Genomic DNA, 20,410 nt, shown 5'->3' on the forward strand with positions numbered 1-20,410 from the left:
GATCTGGTCATTATAACTCAGCGGCTACAAGCTATAATTCGGATATTAGGTCAAGACGTTAGGATTTTTATGACTCACAAATTACCAATACATAACTCGCTCGTTATACCTCAAACTCGGCCGTTACAGTCTAGTCCATTCTGTATTACTAGGTAATTGCCACCTATTACTCAAAGAACAAATCTTGATCCATTACTTATAACTCGGCTAATGAAACATATACCTCGACCCAAATTTACCCATTGATCTATTAGCTATAACTCGTCCCAAATTTACCTCTTGATCCATTAGCTATAACTCGACCTAATTGTACCTATAAATTAGAATCCAATTGAGATAATAAAGGTGACTGATCTTCAATTAGAGAGAATTTCGGCTATAATAGAATCATTTGGATATATTCAGGGGCAGTTACCACAAAATCAGTACAAAATTTTAACTACGTGAAAGGTACGCTATTCACTTTGAATAACATATACCTCATCTTATATTTTTGGGTTGAGTACGATTTTGGTCCCTAAGGTAGGAGCTGAAATTTTTTTTTGTCCCTAGCCTTTTTTTGTTTACAAAATGGTCCCTAATGTTTAACTTAGTTTTAAAATCATCCTTTTTACCAAAATTTTAATTTTTATTCCGAAAATACTCCTAACTAAAAAAAAGAAAAAAAATGGGTTACAGGAGAAGGGGGAAGGATATCACAGGGGGTGTTTGGTTTGGGGAAGAAAAGGGAGAAGGAGAAGGGCTATCGCCGCTGTTCTTCATCGCCGTTGCTCCTCGTCGCCGCCGCTCCTGCTCCTCATCGTTCGCCGTTTCTGCTCCTCCTTGTCACCCTCGCCGTCGTCCTCATCTCGCCACACCTCGACCTCGCAGCGCGCACTCTCATCTGGCCCTCGCCCTCGTCTGGCCTGCGCTCTTGTGTTCGTCGTCGTCGAAGAGGTGGTGGTGGTGGTTGTGGTCGTGTGCGAAATTTGCAACAAGGATTTTCAGAGGAATTTTCGGTAATTATATTTATGGATTTTTGGTTCTTATAATTGAAGATGAATTTAGGAATTTTTTATTATTGTAATTGCATGAGTTTTGTTAATGAAAGAGGAAGAATTTTAGTTCTAAGTTTTAATGGTTCTGAGTTTTGACGATGATGATGATGATTTTCTTATTTTTTTGAGTTTTGAGTTCTACATCTGAGTTCTTTTTTTTTTGGTTCTTGACGATAATGATGATGATTTTCTGATGTTTCTTCTTAATATTTTCATTATCCATTGTTGTTGTTGTTCTTCTACTTCTAGTTGCTTTTGTTGTTATTGTTCTTCTTCTTCTGATTTCACTATCTATTGTTGTTATTGTTGTTGTGCTTCTGGTTGTTCATTGGTGTTGCTTTTGCTTCAGCTTCAGCTTCAACTTCTGGTTTAGCTTCAGCTTCTGGTTCTGCTTCTGTTGATTTTGGGGAAGACGGGGAGGGTATTTTCGTCTGAAGAACGATTTTAAAACTACGTTAAATCTTAAGGAACATTTTGTAAGCAAAAAAAGGCCGGGGATGAAAAAAATTTTCAGCCCTTACCTTAGAGAGCAAAATCGTACTTAACCTTATACTTTTTCTTACTTGAGCGTTGGAGTCTCTTTGTAGGTCCTAGCCTCCTCCGATATTTCTTAATGATTGAAGTATAGTTCACAAAAAATTCCATATAAATAGAAGAAGGAGTTATACCTCGACTCAGATTATTGTGCAGGAACAAAAATAATAATAATAATAAGAATTATATACAACATAATTTATAAATAAACTAAATAATATTTAAATAAGAATCTTATATAATAAGTATAAGTAAGATAAATAATATGGAATTTAAATATTTGTAACTAAAATTTTTTTATAATTATGATTATTATGATATTTTATTTATATATATTTATTGTATTTAATTAACAATTTATGTTTTAGTTGAATAATAATAAATAAGAATCTTTTTAATTTTTTTTTAAAAATAATTGACTAATTTTTATATGTTGTCTTGTATTTAAAAGTGTTGATGTGATACTATTAAAAAAATAAAATGACTAAAATTTATTGTATAAAAATTTGGTATTAATTTTTATATATTATAAATAGATAATACTTCTCATAAATGATATTGAGAATATAGATAATGAAGATTAATGACAGAACACGTCACTTCAACATGTTTGCGTCAAAATGCAAGGCATTTTAAAATGACATAACGATATTATTCCATTACTACTATTGCCATCATTGATAACATTTTTATGAAAATAACAATAGTCAAATCATGAAAATAGTATATTTCTTAAAATTAGAAAATAGGATCAAATTATATCTAATTATATGTAATATGTTTGATGATCAAATCACGTCTAATATCATTATTATAGCCATGTATACCTGATTCATTCCAAAATTGAATCAGCCAATTGATCATGATTCACACTATAAATAAAGAATTTAAAATTGTTAATATTTTATTTCAAATGAATGATAATTTTATCTTATTCAATTATGTTAAGCATAGTACACTACAATTAATTGTTAATATATAATATATATTAAAATATAAAATATATGTTAAAAATAAATTAAATAATATATTTATTCAGAATTGCATAATAATTAATTTTAGTGATTAATATTAATATTAAGATATTTTTTTTCATATTAGATACCAATAAAATACTAATTTTCTTGGCTATAAAAGGGATTACAGAGCAGAATGTACAACAGCAACTCCTGCCTCCTCTTTTCTTTTCAGTTATTTCAAAGTCCAGATTATAGCTTCAACCTTCAAGTAAGATCTGAATTATTGCACTTACAATATGACAAACACTTCTCAAATTATTACATGCAAAGGTATGAAACAATCAACCATTTAAGCATATGCACATCACAGAGAATTTTCATGTCATTTTCAAACATTATCTTGCAACTTTAATTTGTTCATAGCAGATAATAAGATTAATTACATCAGAAAAAGATAAATAATCACAAGAATGTAATATATCATGGTATGGAAATTTATTTCAGCTGTAGTATGTTGGAAGGTTGGAGAGGGTGTGAAGATTGAAGAGATTCAAGTTGATCCACCAAAATCAACTGAAGTTCGACTTAAGATGCTTTGTTCTAGCATTTGCCACACTGATATCACAAGCATTCAAGGAACTCCTCTAGTTAAGATTCTTTTCACTGCTGTCTTTGTTTTCTTCTCTATGCAACTAATAACTTCATTTTTCTTCCACTAATTAATTAATTAACGGTACTTTAATGCTAACAAATTTGCAATTTTCAGTTTAAGTTTTATCCTCTAGCACTTGGACATGAAGGAATTGGGTAAGCTCCATACACTATACTCTAGAATATATTTGGTAATTGTGTCGTAAAAGAAACAGCCACTCAAACATAAACATATTTAGAGAAGAATATTAGCAGACAAATACAGAACTAAGAATACTATTAATATATCAGACGTTCCTATAATATAGGGGTGAGATCGAATCGGATAAGGCCAAAATTTCGATCAAATCTATATTAAAATTATCGGATCGGCTCGGATTTAATATCCGCGATTTTTTAGCTTAGATCCAATCCGATCCACACATCAGATCTCAGATATATCCGCAAATTAAAATATATAAATATTTTAAAAAATGTATTTTTATTTAAAAATATCAATAAAATATTATTTTTTTATTCTTTTAAATATGCTGTTTACTCTTAAAATATTATTAAACATACTTTTCTTAAATAATAAAAATAAAATCATATAACATATATGATAATTATTATTATTTTTTTTTACCAAAGATAGGAGACTCGAACCCGCAACCTCTTAATTGAGTATGGGGAGACTATGCCATTTGAGCTATTACTCATTGACATATATGATAATTATTAATTGAAATAAAACATAAAAATAGCATTTATTTATTTATTTTTGCGGATCCACATATATACATATCAGATATGTAGATACCAACATAAAATCCGCAATCTGATCCGATAATTTTGCGGATCGGATCGGTATCCGTAATTTTCGGATCGAATTCGGATAAATACCGCGGATATGCGGATCAGATCCGATCCATGAACACCCCTAATTCCTTAATCCTTACTCTTACTCCTGTATAAAAACATGAGAAACTTTCTGGACACTCAATATTTAGTATTTCTTGCCATTATTTGACCAGTACAAACATTAAATTATCTTTAACAGATAAATTTTATAATTTATGCGTACAAACTTTAAAAAATGTGGGTACAAACTGAATTGATTCATGTATGTAAATTCTAGTAAATATAGGTGTAAATTATATGTTTCTTGTGTATAAAATTTCTATACATATGAGTACAAATTATTACTGATCCAAAAATAATAAAATTTACTGGCCGTGTAACATTATACTAAAAATATAATGATTATTAATTAATATTAATTATTTATTTATATTATTTTTCACATTAACAAATAAAAGAGAACGAGTATTAATTATTAAGAAAATACTGGTATAAAATAATATTTATTATAAAAAAAAGTGTATAATTGATATAAGAATAGGTAAAATTTGATCAGAATTTTTTTTTCTAATTCTATATCTTAAAAGAAAATTTATCAAACTTTTTGGCTGCTAAAAGTACTAAGGACATTCATTAAGTACTGCTGTATTTTCATTCATGATACCCTTACCAAGAAAAACCTTATACCTTTCGATATTTTCCCATAAATTTCATCGTATACTCAAATTATGCTAAAGGAACTTGTTCAGAGATTCTTAAATTCTTTGGATGAACCGTGCGTATTTTGGAGGATCACAGGAGGTTCATAACACATGTAATCTAAAATTTAAATATATATAGTTTAAATTCGCGACAAATTAGTTTTTGACCTGACCTGTTGGGGGTAGGGAATATCATGTGCAATCAAAAGAATTTTTTAATTGAATAATAATAATAGAATTATCTGGCACATTGATAAATTGAATTGTTGTAATACTATTTTTTCCGAGCACAAGGAATAACATTAACTGTACTGCAGGGTTGTAGAATCTGTTGGAGATGAAGTGAAGAGTGTGAAAGAAGGCGATATGGTGATTCCAGTATTTGTAGGAGAGTGCAAAGAATGTGAGAATTGCATTTCAGAAAAATCAAATCTGTGCATGACATATCCTGTGAGGCTGACTGGCTTGATGCTGGATAACACTTCAAGAATGTCATGCAGAGGACACAGGCTATACCACACTTTGAGTTGTGCCACGTGGTCCGAGTACACGGTTATCGATGTTAACTACCTTGTCAAGGTTGATCCAAGCATTAATCCAGCTCATGGCAGCTTCATCTCATGTGGCTTCTCCTCTGGCTATGGAGCTGCATGGAAAGAAGCCAAGGTTGAAAGTGGATCAAGTGTTGCTGTCTTTGGTCTTGGTGCTGTTGGATTAGGGGTATGATTATCTTTGTCACTGCTATTTTGAATTGGTTATGGTTTTAAGCATTGAGTTTGATTAAAAATGAATTTCATTGTAATGCAGGTTATAAGTGCAGCAAAAATGATGGGGGCAACTAAGATAATAGGGATTGACAAAAATGATATGAAGAGAGAAAAGGGTGAAGCTTTTGGAATGACTCATTTTATAAATCCAAGTAATTCTGGTAAATCTTCTTCAGCATTGGTGAAGGAACTAAGTGGTGGAATGGGTGTGGATTATTCCTTTGAGTGCACTGGAGTTGGCCCTTTGCTTACTGAATCATTAGAAGCTACAAAAATGGTTCGTTTCATTTTTCATCCTTATAAATTTTTTGAAAAAATATGCTTTTTTTTTTCTTAATAATTTTAAAATTTTTTAAAGAGAAAGTCTAGGGGTCAACAACTTTTGTATTTTGTGGCCAGCACTTAGCCATAAAAAAAAATTGAATGATCTTTTACCATTACATGTAATCTCACACCATTAAAAACACTATTAATAGTCAATTGATGGTTACAAAACACAAAAATTGCTGCCCCTAATACTCATCTTTTTTAAAATTACCTTTGGTATTTAATTTAATTTAATTTAATTTTTAATATTTAAAATAAATTTTAAATTTATCTCTGTCGATAAATTTTTTACTGTTAATAGTTAGTTAAATTTTGTTTTTTTTTTTTTATGTTTACAAATTGAATTATTAAATCTATTATATAATCTTTAATATATTTCATTGACCTTTACACATTTTTGCTAATTCCTTCAAGTTGTAAGTAAATACTTTTGTGAATCTAATTGTGACTTTCTAATATATAGGGAACAGGTAAAGCAATAACACTTGGTTCAGGAACTGAACCTTATGTACCATTTGATCCCTTTTCTATTCTTTTTGGAAGAATTTTGAAAGGATCAATATTTGGGGGGTTAAAATCCACGTCAGACCTACCCATCATAGCTAACAAATGTATTAAACAGGTATTCTAAATCTATATAAATTAATTATATCTTAAATACGTTCTAATAATACTATAATAGTAATGTTAATGTCTCACAATTATGATGAATGGACTATTTAAGTATTTATTATCATTTTTCAGGAGTTTCCTCTTCAAGAACTGTTCACCCATGAAGTCAAATTAACAGATATAGAACAAGCATTTGAGTTATTGAAACAACCCAATTGTGTAAAAGTTGTCATCCAGATATAATTTTATTCTAACAACCGAATCCAAAAGAGATAAAGCAAGACCTCAATAATGGTTGGTGGTAACTGGTAATGATTCAAGTCACACACTCACCACAACTCCGTCCACTTAGCTTTTGAGAGTAAGATAACGTACGTATTCTAGATGTTGTCAATCTCTAGTTTGAAAATTATTGGAAATAAATGTACCTATTTAAAGGATAATTGCATCAAAATATGTTACAGAAACAATCCTTCTAACTGTGTTATATTTATATATAAATATATGTATTAATATTTTATATTTTAATATATATTTTATATAAGTAGTTAATTTAATAACTGATTTTTAGTATGTGTTGTTTTATTTTATGGTGGATACTACAATGAAGATGGCATAATTGTCTTCATATGAGTATATTTCTTTTTGACCTTTGGATGATGGATTGTATGGTTAGATTTTGATATTTATAAAAGTGTTGTTTTTGTTTAAAGTGTGGCTAAATAAATAAACCACACTTTTAACCAAAGCATCTTCATGAGAAGATATTTTTGCCATCTTCATTGTAGTATCCACCTATTATATGGACACCATATGAGAAGAAATTTTAAAGTAGTAATATACTAATATTAATAATTGAGTCGGTGAAATTAACCATTAGTCACCAATTCCCTCACTCCATTCCATTCCTTCAACTAGGATATGGAAATGGGTCGGACTATCCGACGAGGCTCGTGACTATGTTCGTTTTAGATCCGGCTCACTTTGGTTCGTTTTATTAAACATGTTAAGTTTGAGTTTTATAAAAAAGGTTAGGTTAGGTAATCAATAATTTTCTTAAATAATATGAACAACTATAAAAAAAGTCTGGTCATAAGCTTTAAAAAAAAATCTATATACTTGTTGAGCCGGCTCGTCAAAATATTTTTTTTAAAAAATAAATTATTCTTAGTTTAAACTTTCAACTATTCACTTATATTAAACACAAAACAAAACAAAAAAAACTAATAATCAAGATTAATTAAGATCGTAGCATTTTTGTTAAAAGAAAAATTTATGCATTGTAAATATGGTTATAATACGTGACTAACGATTAATATATAAATGAATTATGCTTAACAAATTATGAATTATAAATTTTAGAATATATTTATTGCCAATTTAAATCTTTTTTTTTTTTTGGTGACTCGCCAATTTAAATCTTTAAATATATTGTTTTGAGTTCTAATTCACAAAATAAATTTGTGGGGTTATGAGGCTATTCGAGTTTGAAAAAAAGGTCTATAAGAAGTAACAGCTTATGCTTGGACCATCAATTATAGGGCAAAAAACCATATTGAGCCAAAGCAAGAATCCTGTAACCAAAATGCGCCAAATCCAATTTCGTTTCAGCAATGAGCCAAACTGTATTTTAATATAATTCGAACCAAGCTGGTTCGAATTGCACTCCTTCATAATTCGAACCAATATGGTTCGATTTAGTGTTGACCGTTTTTGAATAATTCGAACCACATAGGTTCGAACTTCTCTCATACATAATTCGAACAAGGGTGGTTCGAATTATGCTTTGAAGTCGAATTCATGTAATTCGAACCATGCTGGTTCGAATTACTCCTAGTGCACTCCTTCATAATTCGAACCAGGCTGGTTCGAATTAGTTGTGATTCGACTATATAAGGAGTTCGAATCACCCTCATTCGAACCATTATCCCTCCCCTCTACCCCACAAAATCTCAGAGAAAACGACCCAGATTCTCTCCGAGGAAGACCTGAACGGACTACTCTGCTGATGGGGGACGATCCGGCACGTTATATCGGTTGGACGGAGTCGCTCATATAGCCGGGGTCATCAACGACGAGGTTAGTACGGAAATATTTTTGATTCAAGCGTTAGTTGTGCCTTAGTGGTTTTGCATCTTGGTTAGACGGTACTTTATGTTAGTGGTTTATGTAGGTGGTTTAGGTGAGGGGATTATGTAGGTGGTTTATGATAGTGGTTTAAGCTAGCGGTTTAAGTTAGTGGTTTATGTTAGTGATTTAGGGTGGTGGTTTAGGGTAGTGGTTTTTGTTAGTGGTTTAAGTCAGTGGTTTTTGCTAGTGGTTTATGTTGGTGGTTTATGTTAGCGGTTTTTGTTAGTGGTTTATGCAAGCGGTTTTTTTATGTGGTTTAGGGTAGTTGTTTCATGCTAGGTGGTTTAAGTAAGCCGGTTTATTTAATTTGTTTCTTGTTAATGGATCTCGTTAATTGTGGTATATGCTAGCGGTTTAGTTGTGTGGTTTAGGGTTTGTTTTCCAGTTAGTTATCTTTCATGTAATGTTATGCTGTTTAATTTAGCAAAATGGTTAATGTAAACCGGTTTATGTAAACCGTTTTATGTAAACCCGTTTATGTAAATCGGTTTACTGTAAACCGATTTATGTGAACCGATTTACTGTAAAACCTGTGTAGTTATATATCTCAGTATGCGGTTCTTTTCATGCGCAGCCCCAGCGATGCATTAGGAGCATGAGGCGGCAGCAGGGCATGCGTCTTGATGACAGATACGTTCCATACTTGCAGATGGCAGGGCTATACCATCTTGCAAGGCTGAACGACCGGTGGTTCCGGCTAGACGAGGCGCTCGTCAGTGCATTCGTGGAGAGATGGCGTCCCGAGACGCACATGTTTCATATGCCGTTCGGAGAGTGCACGATCACACTCTAGGACGTGGCATACCAGCTGGGTTTGCCAGTGGATGGCCGTTACGTGAGCGGGTGCCTGTCAGAGTTCCATATATACATCGATGGCGGCCGTCCACCCTGGGTCTGGTTCCAGGAGTTGCTAGGAGTTATACCTCCTCCCAGTCAGGTTCAGAAGTACGCAGTGAACTGCAGCTGGTTTCAGGAGACCTTTGGTGAGTGCCCTGAGGATGCAGATGATGACACTGTTCGCCGATATGTCCGTGCGTACATCATGATGTTGCTGGGCACGCAGCTGTTTGCGGACAAGTCTGGCAACCGGATTCACATTAGATGGCTTCCGTATGTAGCGAGGCTGGAGGAGCTGGGTACGTACAGCTGGGGTTCGGCAGCACTGGCCTGGTTGTACCGGTGCATGTGCAGAGTGGCAAACAGACATGTTGTGAAGTTAGCGGGCCCGCTTCAGCTACTGCAGTCTTGGATCTTTTGGCGGTTTCCTCAGTTTAGGCCTGCAGGATATGAGACTTTCAGCTGGCCGTTGGCGTCGAGGTACTATACTGGGCCTATTCTTTTTCAATATGACTTACAGATCTGCGTGTATGTTAATACTCTATTGCATAATGTAAACACAGATATTAGTATATGTAACTCATGTGTATGGTGCAGATGGGCAGGTTACAACCCTTCCGGGAGCGAGAAGGGTCCGAGAGTGCAGATATGGAGGCTTAGGATAGACAGGTTACAGTCCAGGGAGGTTAGTATGCTAATTAATAAGTGATGCTTTTTAAGTTAAATATTTTACACTTGGGTCGTACAGTTGCCCTGATAAGGGTGGGTTCGTTCTGCAGTTTATATGGATGCCGTACAGTAGCCCCGACGTACTTCAGGTGTTGCATCTGGAGGTTTTGGAGCCTCGGCACATGGCGGTGTGGCGCTCTGTGACCGCGCTGATCTACTTTGCTGTCATAGAGTGGCATCAGATAGATCGTGTTCTTCCTCAGTTTGGAGGGGTACAGGCCCCTCCGCGTCCCGCCCCTTCCTCCCCTCTCTCGCACGCCTTCTGTTTGGGTCCGGAATCACGGTGGGCCCATCGTAAGGTGGCCAGAAGCCCTCCGGAATTGGAGATGTGAATCCCATCTGATAGACATTGAACACCGAGGTAATCTGATAGACGCTATGAACATAGGAGCTCCAGCTGACACGTGCGTAGGCACAGCATGCAAGTGCGTGCTGACACGGGAAATGAAGCGCCTGAAAGTACCCACAGTCACATGTCCGGGAGGCAAGCGATACTCGGTAAGTACCCAATGAGAAAGTACCAGTCGGAGTGGTCTCCGCTACGGTGAACTCGGAGTTATCACGGTCATACAACGTCACCGTGAAGCACCTGGCCGTCTTCAAGTTGGCCTCAATACACTTCACCAAATGCTGACTGAACTGCTGTCCGGTGCCCACTTGGGCCTCAGCCTCTCGCCCCTTGCGAACAAAGAGTTCGGCCAGCCTACCATATGTTGCCTTCACCAGGGATGCTACAGGAAGATTTCTGACACCCTTGAGGATTGAGTTCACACACTCGGAGATATTCGTCGTCATGTGACCGAATCTCCTCCCCTCATCGCGATGCTGCGTCCACAAGTAGTAATCAATACGGTTCGCCCACTCACACATCACCGAGTTTTCAGACCGCAGTATATCAAACCAGTAATCAAACTCAACCTCAGTCTTCGCATACGCTGCATTCACGAGAAGCCTCCTAGCGTCTTTGCCCTTGAAGGTAAGGGCGAAATTAGCCGCTACGTGTCGTATGCAGAATGCACGGTACGCAGATGGCGGTAACCAAACTCCGTCCGGGGCCTCAAGCGCAGACTTGATGCCATTGTGCCTATCCGATATAACCAGCAGACCGGGCTGCAGGGTCACGTGCTGCCGAAGGTGCGAGAGAAAGAATGTCCAGGACTCCGCATTCTCACCCTCTACTAATGCGAATGCGACAGGTAAAATGTTGGAGTTCCCGTCCTGTGCAATCGCAATGAGCAACGTTCCCCCATACTTACCATATAGATGTGTGCCGTCAATGCTGACTAGCGGCTTGCAATGCCGGAATGCCTCGATGCACGGAGGGAAAGTCCAGAAAAGTCTGTGGAAATAAGCTTGAGACTCGTCCACCTGTCCTCCAACTCGAACCGGGCTCGTCCTGAGGACCGCAACAGTACCAGGCATCGTCAGCTGGACACCCAACACCCACCTAGGTATCTCGCTGTATGACTCATCCCAGTCACCGTAGATGAGGCCAACGGCCTTCTGCTTCGCCATCCATACCCTCCTGTAAGTCGGCCTAAAACCAAAATGCGCTGCCGTGGCGTTCAGGAGCACCTTGATGCTAACCGATGCGTCAGCCCTAACCATTGGCATAATGAACGCCGAAATTACAGAATGATCCAAACTTCTGTGATCACTTGATATGGATGTGGCCAGGCAAGTGTGAGGGCCATTGTACCGTTTGACCTCCCAAATGCCCTTGCGCTTCCGGAGACTCAGTCGAATCAACCATGTGCACCCATTCCCGAACTCGGAACACTTGCCCACATACCGGCGGTGATCGGACTCCACCACCTTGTACTGTACCCCTCGCCGGATGCTGTAAGTCTTCACACTTAACAGGGCCTCATCTTTATCCTGGAATTGCTGACCAACCTGGAACTCTGTGAGACCAGCATTCCCTTCCGCATCTCTAGCTCCGAATCCAACAGCGTGCCCTAACGCACCCTCATGCGTCATGGCGTCCAGGTCCAGCGAAAAAAAATATGGTGGATACTGCTGTGTGCCAGAGCTAGAACCACCGCCAGCCAATGCAGGCCCAGCCGCTACAACCTCGTCCCCGCTATCATCCTCAATTGTTTCGGGCTCAACGTCGTCCTCATCAGGATCACCCAATTCTCCGTCTCCGACGCCAACCGGTGGAACGCCGTGTAAAGCGTTTGGCAGAACATCAAAGGATCCTACCTCGTCGCGGACGCCGTCATTCAAATCAACAGCAAATGACGGGGAGGCGACAAGTTGGGCCGCTGGCTCGTAAACTGGGACGGAGGAAGAAGCCACAGCAGCCATAGAACTGGAGCCAGCTGCCGTGGCTACATTGGTGGTATTCCGGTTCGAACCCCCTGAGCTGGATACCACATCAACCAGCTTTGCCAGCAACTCTGGTGTCCGGACCTCCGGAAACTGCCTCCGACAAAGAAACATGACTTGGAGGTCCTCATCACTACCAATCGTGAGACAATCATACTTCACCGTATCGTGCAGGATCGTGACTGGAATGCGATAGAAAAATTTCTTAATCCGCTTCGCACCTTCCAGGCCAAGTTTCATCAGCACATATCTAACCAGGTCATCATAGCTTGTCGTTCGATTCACCACAATATAGAGAGGATTCTTATCTGTGAACTTCACTCCGGACCGAGTTTTTCTCTTGATGGATCCTCTGTGGTGTACCAAAACAGCAAAACTCTCCTCCTCACTAGCCATCTTACACCCTCTAATGAGAGCAAATCACGTTTACAGCGTTTATATAGAGCTCTGAGTCCTACTAATTCGAACTACCCTGGTTCGAACCATGCTACATGTAATTCGAACCATCCTGGTTCGAATTACTACACTCAACCTCTCTCCCCATAATTCGAACCAACCTGGTTCGAATTATTACACTAAACTACTCTCCACATAATTCGAACTCAACCGGTTCGAATTACATGCTCTCCTGGTTCGAACCTAACCGGTTCGAATTATATACATTTTTCCAGTAGTAGTTCGAACTGAAATGGTTCGAATTACTTGCTAATAGAGTTCGAACCTAGATGGTTCGATTTATATAAATATGCCGTTTGGCTTATTGCTGAAACAAATTTCTGTTTGGCGTATTTTGGTTACACATTTCTGCATGTGGCTTAATATGATTTTTTGCCCTCAATTATAATATAGAACAGACTCATCAAAACTAAAACTTGGCTCAGCTTATCTTATTTCCACGCTGCCGCCGCGAGCTTCAATTTGGCTTCCTCCGGTGGTGCTTTGTGTTCATTCCCACAAGGTCGTGGTGCCCTATCGCCGAGATCTTGTACCAGGCATTCCTCAGGACCATGCGATAATTTGGGATCAGATATTTGTTTACTGCATTAATTTTTTTTTTACACCATAGTGTTAGAAATATATAGTAAGATTATAATTCAATTTATTATGTATCAAATAATTTGTTATTATATATATTATTTAATCAAAGAATTAATACAATAATCTTTTTATAATAATAATAATTATAATAATAACAGATAAATTTTTTAAAATTTAATCAAAATTATTCTTAACTGTATAATTATTAAAAAAGATATTAATAATACACAAGAGAAATGATAATTCTATCCCTATTTTTTATAATACTACTCCACATATACTCTTTTTGTATTATATATTTGCATGAATTTGTAGAAAAAAAATAGCAAATATCTATTTTATTTGTTAAATTATATATATATATATATATATATGTTGTGCATATAAAGATGTGATTATTATTGGACTAACTTAATAAAAATTTTTAATCATTATATATAATTACCATATATTTATTTGTTAGTTGGATATTTTCAGAATAAATATGATATAAAAATTCCTTTGATATGTGATTATTATAATAATTAATAAAGTATTTATTATAATTTGATTTTAGATATATATTAGTTGAATGGATATTAGATATGATTTAAATACAAGTAAAATTTATCAATTCTTGATAAAGATCTGGAATCTTAAAATTATAATGATTAAGTTAAATAAAACATTGGTTAAAGAGATTAATCGAACGAATAAATAAATAAATAAAATTTTTAGGTTATTCTTATTAGTTTATTATAAGAGAAAAACTTTAAAGTCAATAAATTATTATGAGGGATGCTAGGGGTCAGCAATTTTTGTAATTTATAGTCATCAAATAGCGATCAATGATGGTTTTAATGGTGTGAGATTTCATCCAATGACTCACATTTCTTTGCTGGTTACATGCTGGCCAGAATTTAACAAAGTTGCTGACCCTCTAGACTTTTTCAATTAATTATTTTTGGTTAGCACTTTTAGCCATCAATCTAATTTCTTTATTCTAACAATTTAACAACATACTTTTAGCCTATATTTTTAAATAATACTGATAAACATAATAAATTATGTTAGTGCTTTAATATTTTTTTTATTATGATAATAATAATAACATGTAAGAGTTTAATTGACAATTAAACCGTATTATAAGAATTAACCAAAGTGTTAAAAAGCTAGATGGAATGAATTAAGCTAGATGATGAGTTTCAAAAATGAATTTTAGAATTTGTTTCAAATTGAGATGCAGTTTGATTCAATTTGAAATCAAATAAAATTCAAATTTTAAATAAAATATGATTGAAATTGGAAAATGCAGTATGAGACAAAAGTTGATAAAGAATCATATCATGAAAAATCAACTTGCAATTGCATGGACCATGCAGATATGCAGCATGCTCCTCTGGCCACATGCTTATTTGTCTCCCCTGCAAACTTCACGTGATACGCTGAGCTTTCTTTTTGACTTTTCAGTTTCCTAATGATAACGTGAACAACATTTTACTTTGGTCGTTTATCTTCAAGCTAATTAAAGAGATTCTTTGCCATTCTTTACATGGAGAAGAAGAAATTACAGAGGGCATTGTTTATATTATGAATTTCAATACTAATTAAGTAAAATATTGACTTACTTTAATAATTTCCCCTTTAATATCAATTAGGCAAGAGTCAAGAGACACAACGTGAGATTAAAAGAAGAAAACATTTGAAAAACAATAAAAATTAATCAAAAATAGCCCAAAGTTGTTTTTTTTTTATTTTACACTCTTTAATAATTATTGCTAAAATAAATTAATAATTTTAACTATAATAAACATATAATTACAAATATTACATATATAAAATTATAAATATTAAGTAAAATAAAATAATTTTTAACTATTACCCTCTTATCATTACTTTAAAAACAGGGTAAAAAGATAGATTTTACAGTTTATTCTCTAACTAGGCTTTGTATATGAAATTTACGAGTGTGAGTTTCGAAGTCTGCAGATCACTAAGGTAGCAAGGAAACTGCCAAAAGAAAATGTGAGTGCATAAGTGCATTGAAATGACATTAAATGGTTTCAATATATAGATCATGTGACTTTAATTTGATTATCAAATGTTAGTGGTCCAAAATTAGTAATTTGCTAATGCAACCTTTCTTATATTAATTTCTGGTTTCTGATGAGGTACGATAGGAATATTTTAAATAGCAGATATTTGATCTTAAGATCAAGGAGACTTCAAAGAGACTTGGTATACCAAGTGTTTAATCTTATTCAAACTTTAGTAGGAAAAGAAGTTTCACTTTGATAAGGTGGCAAAAATTGTGAATCCTAAAGAAAAGTATCTATATATATATATATAGTATACAATAATAATTGTAAAATATTTTCAAAAGTATTGCGTTGTTTTGAAATTGATAGAAGATACATAAATTTATTTATCTTATATAAAAATGATTATTAAAGAAAACGTGTATGTTTTTGGTATGAGAGAATGTATATAACGAAAAACGAATATGCTTATGTTTGGTGTGACATTGTCACATTATCCTTCTCTAGTTCCCTCAAATTTATATAACTGGATAAGTCAAATGATGGGAATTAAGTATTCAGTGAAATAGTAATCTTCGGCAAACAAATCTCACTCACACTCTCTCCCTCAATATTTTTTAATGCATCACTGATTCTGAAGTTTGAACCCAACAACTTGATGTTAATTACACAGTACTCATGTCCTAATCAGTAATTCATCAAGCAGACACTAAAATAATAATAGGGAGAATTAAAAGATGACAACTCAAATCAAATAAAAAGAAAAAAAAAAGTCAAATTCAACACCTCAAGTTTTTCATAAACTATGACACAATAGTTGCACCAATACAAGTAATAAATAAGCACAATCAAATATGCTAATTATTTTCTTTTTGAGTCACTGTTATGTTATCTTGATAAGAAAGAAAATTATTCTATTCTAAGGAGTATAATATTTTTAGTATCAATTATTTTATATTTAGAATTTGAATTTGAAATAAGTCAACTTACAGATTATTAAAGAAAAAATATTTGTCACTTATTATCTCAAAAAAATATTTAAAATTATGAATTAGTCTTTAGCTGTCGAATTGGGAGATGGCGTAGGAAATAAAAAAAAATACCATAAAGCACTAATTTTTTTGGCTATAAAAGGGAATACAGAACAAAGCACTCTAATACATTACCTCCTCTTTTGTTTTCAGTTACTTCAAAGTTATTATCTTCAACCATCAAGTAGGAACTGAATTATTGCACTTACAATATGACAAGCACCTCTCAAGTTATTACATGCAAAGGTATGAAATAATTAACCATTTAAGCATTTGAACATTATGTTGCATTTTCATGCAACTGTATTCATAGTAGACATGATTAAATACATAAGAACAAGAAAAGAGTGGCTCATATTATTAATTAGAGTATATCATGGTATGGAAATTTCAGCTGCAGTATGCTGGAAGGTTGGAGAGGGTGTGAAGGTTGAAGAGATTCAAGTTGATCCACCAAAAGCAACTGAAGTTCGACTTAAGATGCTTTGTTCTAGCATCTGCCACACTGATATCTCAAGCATTCAAGGATCTCCTATGGTTAAGACTCTTTCTCAGTACTGTTTTTGTTTTCTTCTCTATGGAACTAACTCCTATGTTACTCTTCATATTTCTTCCACTAATTAATGGTACTTTAATGCTAACAATTTGCAGTTTAATTTTTATCCACTAGCACTTGGACATGAAGGAGTTGGGTAAGCTCCATACACTCTAGACTCTATTTGGTAATTGTGTCATAAAAGAAATACAGAGACTCAAACATAAACCTATTTAGAGAAGATTAGCAGAAAAATACAGAAATAGGTGAAATTTGACCAGTTTTTTTGGCTACGAAAAAGAATTTGTCTAATTCTCTATGTTATGATAGAATTTGTCCAAATTTTTTGCTACTAAAAATACTAAGGACATTAAGCGCTGTATTTATGTATTTTCATTCATGATACACTTACCAAGAATAACCTTATACCTTTCAATTCTTTCCCATAGACTCAAATCATGCTAAAGAAACTTGTTGGGATATTTTTTGAATCATCCATGCATAATGAATACCATCAACTGCAGGGTTGTAGAAACTGTTGGGGATGAAGTCAAGAATGTGAAAGAAGGCGATACAGTGATTCCAACATACATAGAAGAGTGCCAAGAATGTGAGAATTGCATTTCAGGGAAATCAAATTTGTGCATGACATGTCCTGTGAGGCTGACTGGCTTGATGCCAGATAACACTTCAAGGATGTCCTGCAGAGGCCAGAGGCTATACCACCCTTCGAGTTGTGCCACGTGGTCCGAGTACACGGTTATTGATGCTAAATTGCTGGTCAAAGTTGATCCAAGCATTGATCCAGCCCATGCCAGTTTCATCTCATGTGGGTTCTCAACTGGCTATGGAGCTGCATGGAAGGAAGCCAAGGTTGAAAGTGGATCAAGTGTTGCTGTCTTTGGTCTTGGTGCTGTTGGATTAGGGGTATGATTATCTTTGTCACTGCTATTTTGAATTGGTTATGGTTTTTAGCATTGAGTTTGATTAAAAATGAATTTCATTGTAATGCAGGTTATAAGTGGAGCAAAAATGTTGGGGGCAACTAAGATAATAGGGATTGACATAAATGATATGAAGAGAGAAAAGGGTGAAGCTTTTGGAATGACTCGCTTTATAAATCCAAATAATTCTGATAAATCTTCTTCAGCATTGGTGAAGGAACTAAGTGGTGGAATGGGTGTGGATTATTCCTTTGAGTGCACTGGAGTTGACCCTTTGCTTACTGAATCATTAGAAGCTACAAAAGTGGTTAGTTTCATTTTCAATAAGTTCATCTTCATAAATTTTTTGTCTACAAATTAAATTAACCTTTACAAATAATTTTGTGAATCTAATTATAGCTTTCTCATGTATAGGGTTCAGGTAAAACAATAATACTTGGTTTAGGAAATGAACCCTATGTATCATTAGGTCTGTTTACTATTGCTTTTGGGAGAACTTTGAAAGGGTCGATGTTTGGTGGGCTAAAACCTAAATCGGACCTACCTCTCATAGCTGACAAATGCATTAATCAGGTATGCTCAATGTATATACATAGCATAGATTAATTATATCTTGTACGTGTCTAATAATTAGGGCTGGAAGTGAGTTGAGCTGAGCCAAGCTAGACCAAGCTCAAGCTCGGTTCACAAAAATTGAGTTTGGCTCATGGCTCGGCTCATTAATAATCGAGCGTATTTCTTAAGCTCAAGCTCGGCTCAGCGAAAGCTCACGAACTGGCCCAAGCTCACAAGTTGGCTCAAATTATAGAAACATAAATATGTAATCTATAATTCTATATCAATAAATTATAACTTATATATTTTAAAAAATATTTAAAAAGATCAATTTTATATATTTCTATCTATCAATAAATTATAAATTTTTTATTTATGTCCTACATCAAAATTATATGTAAAAAATAAATATAAAATTTTAAATAATTAAGATAATTAATATATATATAATATTAAAAATATAGATTAAATGCATATAAGATATGTGTATATATATAATTGAGTCAGCTCACGAGCTAATGAGCTCAGTTTATCCAAGTTCAAGCTCGGCTCATTTAATTTATGAGCTCAATTCCAAGCTCAAACTTGGCTCAGTAGCTCACGAGCTCAGCTTATCGAGCTATTAACGAGTCGAGTTCGAACTAGCTCATGAGCTGGCTTGACTCATTTCCTGCCCTACTAATAATAGTAATGTAAATGTCTCACAATTGTGATAATTGGACCATCTATTACCATTTTTCAGGAATTTCCTCTTCAAGAACTATTCACCCATGAGGTCCAATTAACAGATATAGAACAAGCATTTGAGCTATTGAAACAACCCAATTGTGTGAAAGTTGTCATCAAGATATAATATTATTCTAACAACCGAATCAAAAAGAGATAGAGCAAATCCTCAATAACGGGAGTAAGGATCCAATTCACACACAGCACCACATGACTTTAGAGAAGTGGCAGAATCTGCTAGCTCACAAGGTTCGAATCCTGAGTAAGCGCAAGAAGTTGTAGAACCCATAATAGTAGTGGTGTGTGTTATGTAAAAGACCCAAAAAAAAAAAAAAAAAGAAACGTATTCTAAGAGTTGTTATCTCTGCTTTGGAAAAAAAAATTATTTTGTTGTATCCGTAAACTACGTACTATTGTTTCACACATTTTCATTATGTATTTTATATTGGAATATGTATTTTATATAGGTAGTTGATTTGATACACATGATATGATTGTTTTTTTTTTTTCTTTTTGAGTTTTTGTGGACACCATGCGAATGATTTAAGCTTTGAAAATAACTCGGATACTTTGCATCACGTCACGTTTTTTGTTTGCACCATGCATAGATAGGATCTAAACAATCTATATGGGGTCATATCTGCATCTATAATTTCAAGAAATGTGGATAAGGTGGAGTCATATCATGAAAATGAACTTTCAATTGCATGGACCATGCTCCTATTCAAATCAGACATGAAAATAGCCAATGGCCAGATACTGTCTGTCTCCCCAACAAACATCACATGGTACGCTGTGCTTTCTACTTCAAGCTAAAGAGATTCTTTGGCATTCTAGTGAGCTATATATGGAGGAAAGGAAATTACAGGGGGATCGTTTATCTTATGAATTCCAATACTATGTAAAATTGACTGACTTTAATAATTTCCCCTTTAATACTAACGAAGAGATGCAACAGTGAGACTAAAAATAGTTTGAACAGATAATCTCTAAGTCAATTGCTAAACAGTTTCCTTCATAATCTTGAGTCTTTAATACATATTATGTAGGTATGTGTGTATATGTATGTAAGCATTTGTGTTTTGTTTTATTATCAAGTCCAAACAAT

The 20,410-nt window shown here is 34.6% G+C and overlaps 3 protein-coding genes across 3 annotated transcripts; all 3 read left to right on the top strand.

Annotated features, from left to right (window-relative positions):
• Positions 1–2,724: 2,724 nt before the first annotated feature.
• On the top strand, positions 2,725–6,898 carry LOC112737266 (8-hydroxygeraniol oxidoreductase). The gene is made up of 7 exons (XM_025787079.3): positions 2,725–2,860; positions 3,035–3,177; positions 3,297–3,337; positions 5,040–5,442; positions 5,530–5,766; positions 6,280–6,438; positions 6,561–6,898. The coding sequence occupies exons 1-7, from the start codon at positions 2,827–2,829 to the stop codon at positions 6,669–6,671; spliced, it is 1,128 nt and encodes a 375-aa protein (XP_025642864.1). The 5' UTR covers positions 2,725–2,826; the 3' UTR covers positions 6,672–6,898.
• A 2,088-nt stretch (positions 6,899–8,986) lies between these two features.
• On the top strand, positions 8,987–10,268 carry LOC112732677 (protein MAIN-LIKE 1-like). Its single transcript, XM_072210554.1, has 4 exons — positions 8,987–8,995; positions 9,352–9,875; positions 9,993–10,064; positions 10,175–10,268. The coding sequence occupies exons 1-4, from the start codon at positions 8,987–8,989 to the stop codon at positions 10,266–10,268; spliced, it is 699 nt and encodes a 232-aa protein (XP_072066655.1).
• Positions 10,269–16,377: 6,109 nt separating this feature from the next.
• LOC112737267 (8-hydroxygeraniol oxidoreductase) lies at positions 16,378–19,786 on the top strand. Its single transcript, XM_025787080.2, has 7 exons — positions 16,378–16,788; positions 16,937–17,079; positions 17,194–17,234; positions 17,602–18,004; positions 18,092–18,328; positions 18,436–18,594; positions 19,319–19,786. Exons 1-7 carry the CDS (start codon positions 16,755–16,757, stop codon positions 19,427–19,429), a joined length of 1,128 nt encoding a protein of 375 aa, XP_025642865.1. The 5' UTR covers positions 16,378–16,754; the 3' UTR covers positions 19,430–19,786.
• The last annotated feature ends 624 nt before the right edge of the window (positions 19,787–20,410 follow it).

Source organism: Arachis hypogaea, chromosome 13 (assembly GCF_003086295.3).
Source record: "Arachis hypogaea cultivar Tifrunner chromosome 13, arahy.Tifrunner.gnm2.J5K5, whole genome shotgun sequence".
NCBI classification, from domain to species: Eukaryota; Viridiplantae; Streptophyta; class Magnoliopsida; order Fabales; family Fabaceae; genus Arachis; species Arachis hypogaea.

Bases quoted from the DNA above. Each gene is read 5' to 3' on its own strand.
- LOC112737267 (XM_025787080.2), top strand. From the start codon at position 16,755: ATGACAAGCACCTCTCAAGTTATTACATGCAAAG. The intron at 17,080-17,193 runs GTTAAGACTCTT...AACAATTTGCAG, and splicing joins GCATTCAAGGATCTCCTATG to TTTAATTTTTATCCACTAGC. The intron at 18,005-18,091 runs GTATGATTATCT...ATTGTAATGCAG, and splicing joins TTGGTGCTGTTGGATTAGGG to GTTATAAGTGGAGCAAAAAT.
- LOC112732677 (XM_072210554.1), top strand. The intron at 9,876-9,992 runs GTACTATACTGG...TGTATGGTGCAG, and splicing joins AGCTGGCCGTTGGCGTCGAG to ATGGGCAGGTTACAACCCTT. The intron at 10,065-10,174 runs GTTACAGTCCAG...TTCGTTCTGCAG, and splicing joins TGGAGGCTTAGGATAGACAG to TTTATATGGATGCCGTACAG.
- LOC112737266 (XM_025787079.3), top strand. From the start codon at position 2,827: ATGACAAACACTTCTCAAATTATTACATGCAAAG. The intron at 2,861-3,034 runs GTATGAAACAAT...AATTTATTTCAG, and splicing joins TCAAATTATTACATGCAAAG to CTGTAGTATGTTGGAAGGTT. The intron at 5,443-5,529 runs GTATGATTATCT...ATTGTAATGCAG, and splicing joins TTGGTGCTGTTGGATTAGGG to GTTATAAGTGCAGCAAAAAT.